We start from the raw sequence: 13,910 nt of genomic DNA, 5'->3' as shown, positions 1-13,910 counted from the left end.
AAAATAAAAAATTATTTTCTGTGTTTGTGTGCGCCTTAGCTGCATGTATATATCAATATAACATAAATGGAGGACCAAACTTTCTCCGATAAAAATAAAATAGGGAAAGATCAAGAACCACTTCCTCCTAGTGCTGTTGCTGCTGCTGGGAGTTGTTCATCATCCCAGAGAGGAAGTAGGAACACCACTACTTTTACTAAACAATTGACCCTCCAACAGTCCTTAGCGAGGAGGATGAAGTACGACAGCAGTCATCCTGAAGCAAAACGTATAACTGAGGCCTTGACTGCTATGTTGGTGTTAGACGTGCGTCCAGTATCCGCCATTAGTGCAGTGGGATTTAGACAATTGATGAAGGTAGTGTGTCCCCGGTTCCAAATCCCGTCTAGATTCCACCTGCATCCTCAAAGCAGCAGCTACAAGCGTGCATCTGTCTGTTAAAGGGTGGTGTAACACTCAAAGTGCGCTCCACAAACAATAAAAAAATTCTTCTTTTTTTTCTGTCTTTGTGAATTGTGTGGGCTGTAGCCACACCTGCGTCCTCAAAGCAGCAGCGACAAGCGTGTATCTGTCTGTTAAAGGGTGGTGTAACCCTCAAAGTGCGCTCCACAAACAATAAAAATATTCTTCTTTTTTTTCTGTCTTTGTGAATTGTGTGGGCTGTAGCCACACCTGCATCCTCAAAGCAGCAGCGACAAGCTTGCATCTGTCTGTTAAAGGGTGGTGTAACCCTCAAAGTGCGCGCCACAAAAAATAAAAAATTCTTTTTTTTCTGTCTTTGTGAATTGTGTGCACTGTAGCTGCACGTGCATCAAGAAAGGAGCAGCGCCAAGCATGCTCCTGTGTCCCATAAGTCTGTTAAAAATTGGTGTAACCCCCAAAGTGGTCCAAAAAATAAAAAACTATTTTTTTTCTGTGTTTGTGACTTGTGTGCGATGTAGCCGCATGTGCATCAACAAAGTAGCAGCGCCAAGCGTGCGCCTGTGTCATAAGTCAAGGGCCAGTTTGGACATCTGGTCCGGACTGAAGGACGTGCCAACAATTTCTGACAAGTCTACTGTCACTGCATATGATACTGTCCTCAAAGCAGCAGTGACAAGCGTGCATCTGTCTGTTAAAGGGTGGTGTTACCCCCAAAGTGCGCTCCAACAAAATTAAATAATCTTCTTTTTTTCTGTGTTTGTGTGTGAAATGTATGCGCAGTAGCCGCACCTGCATCCTCAAAGCAGCAGCAACAAGCATGCGTCTGTCTGTTAAAGGGTGGTGTAACCCTCAAAGTGCGCTCCACAAAAAATAAAAAATTCTTTTTTTTTTCTGTCTTTGTGAATTGTGTGGGCTGTAGCCGCACCTGCATCCTCAAAGCAGCAGCGACAAGCGTGCATCTGTCTGTTAAAGGATTACATCGGTGACAGCATCCAAGTAGGCATGTCAGACAGTCCGTACCTGTACTGGCAGGAAAAAGAGGCAATTTGGAGGCCCCTGTACAAACTAGCTCTATTTTACCTGAGTTGCCCCCCCTCCAGTGTGTACTCCAAAAGAGTGTTTAGTGCAGCCCGGGAACCTTGTCAGCGAAAGGCGTAGAAGGTTGCTTCCACAAAATGTGGAGAAGATGATGTTCATAAAATGAATTATCAACCCTTCCAGGGAGACCAGCCTCCAGAACGTACAGAGGGACCTGTGGTTGTGGATTCCAGCGGGGACGAATTAATACTCTGAGGATGAGGATGTACACAACACTGAAGAGGGTGAGGAATCGGTGGATGAGGAGGATGAGGACGACATCTTGCCTCCGTAGAGCCAGTTTGTGCAGGGACAGATTAATTGCCAGCTTGTTTTGTGGGGGCCCAAACGAACCAATCATTCACAGTCGTGTGGCAGACCCTGGCGCTCAAATGATTGGTTTGTTAAAGTGTGCATGTCCTGTTTATACAACATAAGGGTGGGTGGGAGGGCCCAAGGACAATTCCATCTTGCACCTCTTTTTTTTTCTTTGCATTATGTACTGTTTGGGGCCTAGTTTTTCAAACTGCCATCCTGTCTGCCACTGCAGTGTCACTCCTAGATGGACCATGTGTTTGTGCCGCCCACTCGTGTCGCTTAGCATAGTCATCCAGCTACCTCGGTGCAACCTTTTGGACATAAAAACACTATTGTGAGGTGTTCAGAATAGACTGGAAATGAGTGGAAATTAAGGTTATTGAGGTTAATAATAGCATAGGAGCAGAAAAACCCACAAATTCTGTGATTTTAACTGTTTTTAAGCTTTTTAAAAAAAAAAAAATACAGATCCAAAACACAAAACCCAGAACCCAAAACACGGAAGGGTGGTTTTGGCAAAACAAATCCAGATCCAAAACACGAAGAAAGATCCAGATCCAAAACCAAAACACGAAAAGTGGCCGGTGCACACCCCTACTTTATATAGGCAGCTATACCTGTGTTGAGTGCAGTGATTATACTCCGTGTTGGTTATGCTATATACAGTAGTAGCATGTATAGTTTAGTATTATCATGTAGTTAATTTACCAAGTAGTTAGTTTGTCAATGTTGTCTTTGAGCATTTACCTGAGATGACAGTGGACTTTGTAACTGTAGAATAAATGATTAATCTGGTAAATAATACATTGTCACTTTGCCCTATTCCCTGCTCGCCTCTTTTCATGTTGGTAGCGAGACTGGCAAATTCTGCATGAGTGTAAGGCAGGGATGGGGAACCTCAGGCCATTTGGTCTGGCTCTCTGAGCTTTTTTCTGCTAGCCTCATCTGGCTAGTAGGGTGCCTAGGAGGGCACCCTGCAGCCAGAATCTATGCAGCAGTGCCGCCTGGGTGGTAACAATGCTGCCCTTACAGCTCCCCGGGGCATCCTCAGGATGCTCCAGGCATTGCTGTGATGTCACATGGAGGGGGCGTGGCCTGCAATGAGAACGCAAATATATATCAAAATGGCCCTCGGCAGAAAAAAGGTTCCCCACCCTAGGTGTAAGGTATACTGTACAAAAAAATCCTAGATGTCCACTATGGGGCCTATGTATGATGTTAATTATCAGGGTCCGACCCCGATTATAAACATTCTAACTCGCCGCGGATGCCAGAGCAATTCATCATTGCTCCGGCACTGAGACAGCTGATGTGGAAATCAGCTGTCCCCGCGAGCGGCTTCACTGCTCCTTTCGGAGCATTGAATCTTTTCACTGCTCCTTTCAGAGCAGTGACACTAGTGCGCATGCGTAACCTACAGGTCACGCCTGCACAGAGGAGCCCCGACGTCCCATAGAGAAAGAGCCGGTATCTGAAGATGGCGAATGCTACTGCAATCAAGCTCCGAAAATATTGTATTTTCGGAGCTTGATGAATTCATGACAGCAGGCCCCTCAAAGGGCTTGATGACAGCAGGCCATTCCGCAAGAGGAAGGTAAGTTGGAGATATCACCTTCTTGTTGACTAGGCCGATAACTTCATTTTTACAATTACAGGTGAAATGTGCATTTTGTGATGATGAATAGGCCCTTAAATGATTTGGATAGGCATGTTGGTCTATTGTATAGGAATTGTAAAAAAGCAGACAGGATGGTGCACCCCAGCTGTTCTGAAACTTCCAAGCTGATATGATTCCTGTGGCTAATAGTTCTACAACAGCTGGTGCGCTACAGGTCCCCTTACCAATAATTGAACTGCAACATTAGCACCAGGTTTTATAGTACTGCTGTGTTGGACAAGTGTTTTTCTGTGGTGATTAGATATGATTACACTAGATTGGTTAATTACTCCCCATAACCCCACCCCTCACATGCAGTTTGTCCCTGTGGGAATACGTTAGACTAGAGCAGTGTTGGCTAACCTTGACACTCCAGCTGTTGTGGAACTATATATCCCAGCATGCCCTGCCACAGTTTTAGCATGCCCTAATAGCAAAACTGTAGCAGTGCATGCTGGGTTATGTAATTCCATAACAGCTGGAGTGTCAAGGTTAGCCAACACTGGACTAGAGTCTCTCTCCCCCTTCTCCTAATGTTTGCATTGTTCCCTGAAAGCATTCCCTTTTGGTTGAGTCTAAATTCAAGTAGGTTAAAGGACCTCTGATGTCACAACCATGTGACCTGCGACAGCATGGGGAGGAGCAAGGTCGGATCAAATTCAGAGCATGGGACCCAGTGTGTACCCTCGTCCTGCTTTGCTAGCCACAGATTTCTCTTCCCAATAAAAGTCCACATGGATACTGTAGTAAAACTGCTAGCCCACCATACGTGCCCCTCTTCCTGCTGTTGTGTGTTACATGGTTGTGACATCAGAAGTCCTTTAGCCCACTTTGATGTAGCATTGACTGTCCTGTCTGTGTTTTATATCCTGCGTATGCCTGTCCTGTCTATGGGCCTGATTCAGACCCGGTCACAAGCGCTGAGCGCTGGCAACCGGGTCGATGGTGGCCCACAGCGCATGCGCATGACGGAGCCGGCTCCATCGTGCGCATGCACGAGACTCGGCTAGCGACGGGCAATCCGTCGCTCCGGGTCTCGCACCAAAGGGGGCGAGCTGTCGATGTTGAGAGACAGCTCGCTCCCTTTGGTGGGCAGGCCAGGGGGGTTGCTGCCCAAAAGGAGGCGTTCCCATGAGAACGCCTGCCGTTTGGGGGCGGCCCCACTGACATCACAGGTGATGTCAGTGGAGAGCTTCCGGCTCTGTTAGAGCCGAAAGCTCTCTGGGGCTTGCGACCATCATCATGGCTGCTCGCTATAGCTGTGGGTGCAGTGTGTGCGGGGCACACGGGCCCCCCGGGTCTAGGGGGCCCCACACCGCACCCATATTATTTTAGACTTACTTGTCCGTGGTCCCACGTCGGGTGTCTGCGCTGCTCAGAACACCGGAAAATCGCCGCCGCGCCCATTTTTCTGGTGTTCTGCGCATGCGCAGTAGACTCGGGGCACTAGAGTGTGCCCGGACTCTACTGCGCATGTACAGAACGCCGACAAAATGGCCGTCACGCAGTAGACTCCGGGCACACTCTAGTGCCCGGAGTCTACTAAGGCTCCGGCAGCTGGCTAGCCGCGTCAGTCGGCTGCCAGCCACCGGGGAGAGAGGAGGGGGCCACGCACAGGGAGTGCACACGGGCCCCCTCCTCTCTTAAGATGCCCCTGCCCGTCTGTGTTCCTTATTCTACGTCTATATCTCCTGTTTGTGTTCCATATCCTATGTCTGCCTGTTCTGTCTGTGATCCATATCCTATGTCTGCCTGTTCTGTCTGTGATCCATATAATATGTCTGCCTGTTCTGTCTGTGATCCATATAATATGTCTGTCTTTTCTGTCTGTGATCCATATAATATGTCTGCCTGTTCTGTCTGTGATCCATATAATATGTCTGCCTGTTCTGTCTGTGATCCATATAATATGTCTGCCTGTTCTGTCTGTGATCCATATAATATGTCTGCCTGTTCTGTCTGTGATCCATATAATATGTCTGCCTGTTCTGTCTGTGATCCATATAATATGTCTGCCTGTTCTGTCTGTGATCCATATAATATGTCTGCCTGTTCTGTCTGTGATCCATATAATATGTCTGCCTGTTCTGTCTGTGATCCATATAATATGTCTGCCTGTTCTGTCTGTGATCCATATAATATGTCTGCCTGTTGTGACTGTAATAACTACATTTCCAGTCCCTGGCTCATGCATCTGGTACTCAGAGGTCCCTTTGAGGGGACAATAAAATGTGTTCTGCAGCAGGTTGGCAGTTTTTCAGCAGACCTCTTACATTGTATTCCCCTGGTGGCCCTTCCTGTCCCAGTCCTACACTGCTCATATGCGTACGACGTTGCTTACCTGCGTAATTATAGGTAACATCAAGCCATCTTGCCCTTGTGGAAGGTCTGACCACCCGCGAACTCGGCAGCTCGCCTGACACCCCCCGTTACCTCCCCCAAATGCTGACTACCTGTTACTTTGTGAATGGATCCTCTGTGCATGCGGTATTGCAAGACAATTGCAGCGCATGCACAGTGCGGCTTATATACACGTGCAATGGCAAACAATTGCTCGGTCTACATAAAAATCGCCTTAGTGTCCATGTCTGAATCAGGCCCTGATTCCTATGGTTAATCCATTAGTACCCTGGTTATTTTCCAAGACCCTTATATCATCAAGACCCTTATATCATTGGAGGATGGAGAAATTGAGACTCTATGAAAAAATGTTTCACACAGTTGCATATATTGGTGGGATCGAGTACTAAGGCTGGTGTAGCAAGGGTGTGTCTTATTTTCCAGAGATACCAAGATCTGGATAAATAAATTGTGTTCAGATACACAACAGAAAGTGAGCAGACAGGAGTGTAGACTTGGGGGATGATGTACTAAGCCTTGGAGAGAGATAAAGTGGAGAGATATAAAGTACCATCCAGTCAGCTCCTACCTGTCACTTTACATTTGAAAAATGACTGTTACAAGCTGATTGGTTGGTACTTTGGCCCTGATTCAGACCTGCTCGCTGCCGGAATCTCACTACTGACATCACTGGTGATGTCAGTAGGGCAGCCCTCAAACGGCAGGCTTTCCTTCAGGAACGCCTCCATTTGGCCAGCCACCCCACCTTCCAGCCTGCAAAACGGGGCAAGATGTCGATCAACAGTGATTGCAGCCCCTTTTTGCTGCGAGCCCCGGAGCGAGTTATTTCTCGCTCGCTCCGGGGTTCGCGCACGCGCAGTACGCATGCCGCGCATGTGCACTGCCCGGCCATCGACCCACTTGCAAGCGCCATGCTCGCAAGTGAGTCGATTACAAGAATCGAGATTACAATCTCGAGTGAGATTGTAGCAAACTCGCAGAGAAATTGAAGTTTCAAACACTCCACCTCCTGAGCTGCGAGTTTTGCAGAAACACACTGATCTGTGTATATGTTTCTGCATGTATACCTAATTTAAAGTGTTTTTATAAAAAAAAAAATAACATAGGGTCCCGCCCTTAAAATCATAAATAGCTCAGCCTGTCCTGGTTCCTAAAATTATGGGGATAAAAACATGTAGGGTTCTCCCATAGTATAGGAACCAGCACTGCAGGGCCAGTCCTGGTTTTAAATATAGGGGGAAAAAATTGCGTAGGGGGCCCCCTATATTTAAAACCAGCACCGGACCCAAACCAACCGGGGTGTAATGCCACAGCCAGGACTCCCTATCACCAGGTGTCCAGGGCCAAAGCATTAACACCCCAAGCTGGTCAGCCCAAGCCGGGAATCTCAGGGGAGGTGGGGACCCCACCAAGAAGGAGGCCCCCCTTTTCCAAAACCCCAGGCTTAGGCTGAAGCCCGGGGCTCTTCCCCGCACCCCTGGAGCGGTGGTTACAGGGGTAATAATGTGGGAAATAGTTAAAAACTATTGTATTTTACAGTGGACCTAAAGGTGCCAGCATGCCTGCCCTTTGGCACTTGTGGAACTACAAGTGCCAGCAGGCAGCCGGCACCCGTACCCCCACTGTAAAATAGTTAAATAGACACAGTACACATGGTATTAGGGGAAGGGGGGTTAGGCACCCCCCCCGGTGAACTTAGGTTTAGGCAGCGGGGAAGGGGGGTTAGGTTTAGGCACTTAGAGGGGGGATTAGTGTTAGGCACTTGGGGGGAAGGATAGGGTTAGGCACCCCTAAGGGAGGGTTAGTGGGTAGAATTAGGTTAGACAATACTTACCTTGGACGATTGGGAGTTCCTCCTCTGCCGGGATGCCGCTGACCCATACCTGGCGGTAAATCATACCGATTCCGTACATCTACCCCTATATGTGTCAAGCATCTAAATATATGATGATGCTGGCAGCCAAGGGAATATCTACCACTGTTGTAGCCAGGACAGCTTTGTGGTTATGTTCATGTACAGCAAACCCAAGAATACATTGACATCACTTCATTTTGAGAGTGGTTCTGTCTTTGAGAAAAAGTTGAATGAAATGGTCCAAAGAAGTATAGAAAACTTATTACACCAACTTGCGATGCCAACAGGTTACCTGTCTTTCCTCCTTCTTCAAAGCAACAATTTAAAGAATTAGAACATACTGTCCTGGTATATAGCAGGGGCATATCTATAATGGGTGCAGGGTGTGTGGGGCATACAGACCCCTGGTTCCAGGGGGCCCCCACAATGCACACCCTGCACCCATAGTATACTTACCCCTCCCTGGAGTCCCAAGTCGGTGCAGTGGGTGCAGCACGGCGCTGTAAAAATAGCTGGAAAATGTCCATCACGGCCATTTTCCATCATTTGCGCAGTACAGGGAAAATGGCCGCCGGACCCATTTTCCCGGTGACTTGCGCATGTGCTATAGACTCCGGGCACACTCTAGTCCCAGAGTCTATAAGTGCGGTGCTGGCCGCGCACAACTCACTGCGCTGCTGGAGGGAGAGAAGGGGGCCCGTGTCGGAGACTGCACACGGACCCCCTCCTCTCTAGAAATGCCCCTGGTATATAGTATTCAAATAGACCATTTCATTGCTTTCAGAGGAAGGAAGACAGACCAGGAACACATTGGGGCAGTTGTATGGAGCTCTGGAAGTGATAAAGTGGAGAGTGATAACAACCAACCAATCAGCTCCCAACTGTCATTTTTCAAACACAGCCTGTAACATGACAGTTGGGAGCTGAGTGGCTGGTCGTTTATCACTCTCCACTTTTTCACTTTCCAGAGCTTCATACATCTGCCCCAATGACTCCGGTTGCATCTTACTACAGTTCCTAGAGGTGGCAGAATCATGAAGTTTGCAAACAAGTGGATTATACTGTAAGACCTCAGGATTTGTGGAGATGTCACAAAGATTCCCTCCAAGGCAGCATTTTCTGTGGTTCCAAACAAGTACCTTTGGAAGATCAAGTACAACAGAAGAAAAGGGTATTCCCTCCAGCACACTGCAAAAAATCCCAAATCCTTAAACAAATAATATGGATATAACAAAGTTATGATGAAAACGTAGCCTGTAATATGATAAAACTAATAAAAAGTCCAACTGTAAATTATTATTATTATCCTTTATTTATATGGTGTCACAAGGGTTCTGCAGTGCCTCACAAAATGAGCAAACTCGTAAAACAGCGACTTACAGTTCAAGACAATGCAGAATAAGAACATGGTTTATAAACATTGCTGCAGCGATCATAACACTCAAAAAAGCAGCAGGGCGTCAGCTACCAAGTGTTAGGTACCCTTGTGGAGAGTTTTGAGTACATGATTGTATCAGTGAGGGAAGGAAAAGCACATAAGGGAAGAGGGCCCTGCTCGTGAGAGCTTACATTCTATAGGGGGGGAGACAGACAGGGGTGACACAGATAGGGTAGACAGTGAAGAAGAAGCATGTAAGCAGCAGGTTAGAATGAGAGCTCGAAGACTTGGAAGTAGTGAGTCCTGAGAGCTCGTTTGAAGATTTATTGAGAGGTGGAGAGTCTGATAGGGAGAAGGAGAGAGTTCCAGAGGTAGGGAGCAGTACAGGCAAGATCTTGGAGGCAGGAGTGGCAGGAAGTGATCAATAGGCAAGAGAGGTGGGATGCATTTGTAGGAAAGGGAGGGAGATTAGTGTGATGTAGATGGAGGTGTGGTAAAGTGATAGTGTGAGGAGGGTGGGTGCTCAGCTTAGTGGTTGGGTAGTAGGACCATTGTGGCAGAGAAAAGAATGAGAGTGGAGTAACGGGAGAGGAGAAGGAGGGAAGCAGAGGGGAGGCATACAGACAGAGGGGGGGAGAGAAGGGGAGAAAGAAGAGGAGGAGACTAGGGGGGAAGGATAGAGGATTAGGTAGGCAGTGAGTAAAGTGAGAATTTGAAGAAAACATGGTCACGGTGTGGATGAGGTAAGAATAGTGTATGTGTGAGAACGACAGTGTTGAAGGTTTTTCAAAAATGCTGGTGAAAGAACACTGTTGGTGAATGCGTATGCTAGGCAACAAAGTAGTGGTTTTTTTGTTTTATTGAGGGGAATACATGTGATTTAAAAGTGTTTTGAAAATGAGTAATAAAAAAAGAAGTTCAAAGTTGTGAGGCTAGGCAAAAGCAATGGTAAATCAGACCATATATACAAGGTTTAGAGGTTACTTTGCATTGGTACAAATAAGAATTTAGTTTTTTGTGAAAAAAGAGGCAGCACAAATAGTAGCAAGTGAGATAATGTCTTTGCAATGATCAAACAAGGAGTTCAGTGTTGCATGTCCTGGTTATGCAGGCAGCAGGTGTTTGTTGTGAAGAGGTAATGGACTCACACTTGATGCTTCATAGGTGTCCATATGCAGTATTGATAGCAGTTTAGTTGTGTTTGATTAAATGTCCTCCTGTTTTCCTTTGGTTTAATGCCGGTGTAACGCTGACATTTTCCCTAAAATCTATTTTGCACTTGTGATTCTGCACTTAGGAGTCTGCTAACTTCAGCCAAAGCTAAACAGCCTAGTGAATGATATTTAAGTAGAGATGTAGCCAAGTGTGCATCCTAATTAATGACAACCCCCCACTAGCCAGCCAATACAGACCCAGCAATAAACTGGCTTAAACAAACATGTAGCATATACCAAACATTTAGAACTTAAGATCAATCATGCCTACACACAATCTATAGACTGGTGATAGTACTTATGACAATTTATATACAATAAAATATTATAAGACTGCAGCAGACTTGAGATAATAATTGCTGATTACCTGTTGTGAGACAAAGATAGGAAGGGTCAATTCAATCAATATCAGCTGAGGATATAACATGCCGATGTAATGCTGAAATTTTCCCTAAAATCTATTTTGCATTTGTGATTCTGCACTTAGGAGTCTGCTAACTTCAGCTTCAACTGTAAATACAATATTGTGTTGCTTAATTCTTCTTAAACACAATTTATTCTTAAGTAGGATCCCTAAGGTCTCAGACCACAACAAGAGGACACATTTATGGCTCTGGTATCTCTGATTTTTGGTAAGTTCCAAACCTAAGTGGTTCCTACTTACTGTAGGAATGAAACTGGATTTCAGAAAATTAAAGCAAGAAAATATTTATTACATTTATCCTATTACAGTTTCATATTTGTATCATAACACTGTTATATCCATATTAATTTTATATTAATCACAAGTTTTTTCTGTTTGCTAAAAGAGTTACTCCATGTATGAAGTCCTTTAGTTAGCACTGTGGGAATATCATCTTGGCGCTGGAGGTACTAAGAGAAGAACCTTGCTTAGGTGCATCCCATTAGTAGGGCTGCCATGGAATCTTTTCAAAAAATTATGTTCTTACCTCGTCATTTTTTTTCTTTGAAGAACTCCACGGCAGCCCAATATATCACTCCCTTGTACTATATGTGTTTATTGTTTTTAGAACCAGCTTGAGAAGTCACTTGAGGCATAGAAGGTAAGGAGTAGTCCTGACATAGACTTTCCGGGGGCATGAAGTTTTCTTTCCGTTCTATCTTAGCAAGGTTGGTCAGGGCTGCCATGGAGGTCTTCAACAAAAATAAATTAACAGATATAAAAATGATTTGCTTATATATCTGGCAGGCTTATACTATAGGATGTCTTTGTATCATATCAACTTCATTGTTTTCTTGGTTGCTTGTTGACTGGAGCTGTTTCACTATAGTTTGCATTATAACCAACAGCCATGTGTACAGTACATGAGCTTTGTAGTGTACCATGGTAATCCTATGTGCAGGCCTCTTTGGTAAGAGAATATAATTAGTCTAATAACATACTGTATGCTCAGGTTTTGCTAAACTAAATGTATTATGGTAACATAATGCTATCTTGCAGATTTCCTTTGTGGACTATAACTTGTTGGAACTTCTAAGCAAGCATCTTGTATTGGCTCCAGACTGTCTTTCAGGCTTTCCATTGCTCTCTGCCTATGTCACCCGCGTCAGGAGCCGTCCTAAACTGGAGACATATCTGTCGAGTGATGCCCACAAGAACAGAGCAATCATTGGCAAGAGCAAGCAGTAATCGATAGAAGGCAGATTGTAAAATTACAGAATTTATGTGTGAGTGGCCCAAGATTGCAGAAATGTAGAGATTCCATGAAAAGTGATGTCTAGCTGCATGGGCAGCCATTGTAATCTATTAATCTCTTCAACCCTTCCAATCCTAAAGATATACAGCTAAAGTGCTAAGGATGTGTCCCACTCGTCCCTTGCACACATGAGCATCAAAGTATTAAAGATTATACTTGCTCATATTTCCTGATGGTGAGATCTATGAGAAAAGGTGGGGATTGATGGCCGTATCTTACTGGTGCACAATTACATCACTGAGCTTGACAGGTTGCTCTGCCCACTACACAAAGTTGGGCTACCCATATTAATCATAAACACTTTGGGCCTGATTCAAAGATGAACGGATTAACACAGCCACACACAAGCCGTTTCTGGGAACAGCAACTAGGCACGTCACTGCTCCATCCCTCAAACGCGGCAGCATGCTTGGAGGGGTCTGCAAAGGAGATCACAGGACCTGTTCTGCACATGCTCAGAACAGGTCTTGTGCAGGCGCAGGCCCCTAAACATCGGAGAGGTGCGTTCATCCATCTATGAATCAGGTCCTATGTGCTTGTTGCTGATTTTAAAAGATGGTTGGATGGCAAAGCAAGAACCACAAAGTACTTATTAGTTGTGTTTGGAATAAAAAATAAACACATTTGCTTTTAATTCACTTTCTTGCACTTTCAATAAAAAAACACTTATTTTGTCCATTATTGATAGATTTTCTTTGCTGTTTCAGGAGCAAGCTAATGGTATTTTTGTTTTCCTTTCACAATGTTCTGAAAATAAAAAGGTATAATTTGTGTGGTTACTGTGTAACAAATTACTGATATTGATGTTGGAAGAAGATCCTCAGTGACGAAGTGTTAAACGTAAGGAGAGTTCTTCTATTCACATCTATACAGAGAATCGAGTCCAGCCATGGCCAAAAGATTAGAGAATCAAAGTCTGCTGCTTCAGTGTTTTTAGACCTTTTTGTCAGATGTTACTATGGTATATTGAAGTAAAGTTACAAGCATTTCACAATTGTCAAAGGCTTTTATTGACAATTACATTAAGTTTATGCAAAGAGTCAATATTTACAGTGTTGACCCTTCTTTTTCAAGACCTCTGCAATTCACCCTGGCATGCTGTCAATCAACTTCTGGGCCACATACTGACTGATGGCCGCACATTCTTACCTAATCATTGCTTGGAGTTTGTCAGAAATTGTGGTTTATTGTTTGTCCACCCGCCTCTTTAGTATTCACCACAAGTTCTCAATGGGATTAAGGTCTGGGGAGTTTCATGGCCATAGACCGAAAACTTTGATGTTTTGTTCCCTGAGCCACTTATTATCGCTTTTGCCTTATGACAAGGTGCTCCATCATGCTGGAAAAGGCATTGTTCATCACCAAACTGTTCTTGGATGGTTGGGAGCTCTTGGAGGATGTTTTGGTAGCATTCTTTATTCATGGCTGTGTTCTTAGGCAAAATTGTGAGTGAGCCCAATCCCTTGGCTGAGAAGCAACCCCACACATGAATGTTCTCAGGATGCTTTACTGTTGGCATAAACAACTTCAAATGACCAAATTATTTTATTAAAATTACAAATATCAACAGAACAAACATATTAAACATAATGCCACATATAGTAATGCCTTTTACACATAATGCCACATATTGTAATGCCCTTTACACATAATGCCAGCCACATATTGTAATGCCCTTTACACATAATGCCACATATTGTAATGCCTTTTATACATAATGCCACATATTGTAATTCCCTTTACACATAATGCCACATATTGTAATTCCCTTTACACATAATGCCACATATTGTAATTCCCTTTACACATAATGCCAGCCACATATTGTAATGCCATTTACACATAATGCCAGCCTGCAGCAGTGCCCCTACAGTAATACCCGATAGTAATATCCCCTGCAGCAGTGCCC

At 44.8% G+C, this 13,910-nt stretch overlaps 1 protein-coding gene across 1 annotated transcript in view; it reads left to right on the top strand.

Moving 5' to 3' along the window:
- Nucleotides 1–12,635, top strand: part of LOC148522881 (glutathione S-transferase P 1-like) — a 72,167-nt gene extending 59,532 nt beyond the window's left edge. Inside the window, exon 8 of the mRNA XM_088473537.1 lies at nucleotides 11,746–12,635. Within this exon, the coding sequence (XP_088329663.1) occupies nucleotides 11,746–11,934 (189 nt within the window). The 3' untranslated portion in view covers nucleotides 11,935–12,635. The remainder of the gene's footprint in view (nucleotides 1–11,745) is intronic.
- Nucleotides 12,636–13,910: the final 1,275 nt, after the last annotated feature.

Source organism: Taudactylus pleione, unplaced genomic scaffold, assembly GCF_031769625.1.
Source record: "Taudactylus pleione unplaced genomic scaffold, aTauple2 ptg000136l, whole genome shotgun sequence".
In the NCBI taxonomy this organism is placed as follows: domain Eukaryota; kingdom Metazoa; phylum Chordata; class Amphibia; order Anura; family Myobatrachidae; genus Taudactylus; species Taudactylus pleione.
This window is presented reverse-complemented; position numbering and strand designations above follow the sequence as displayed.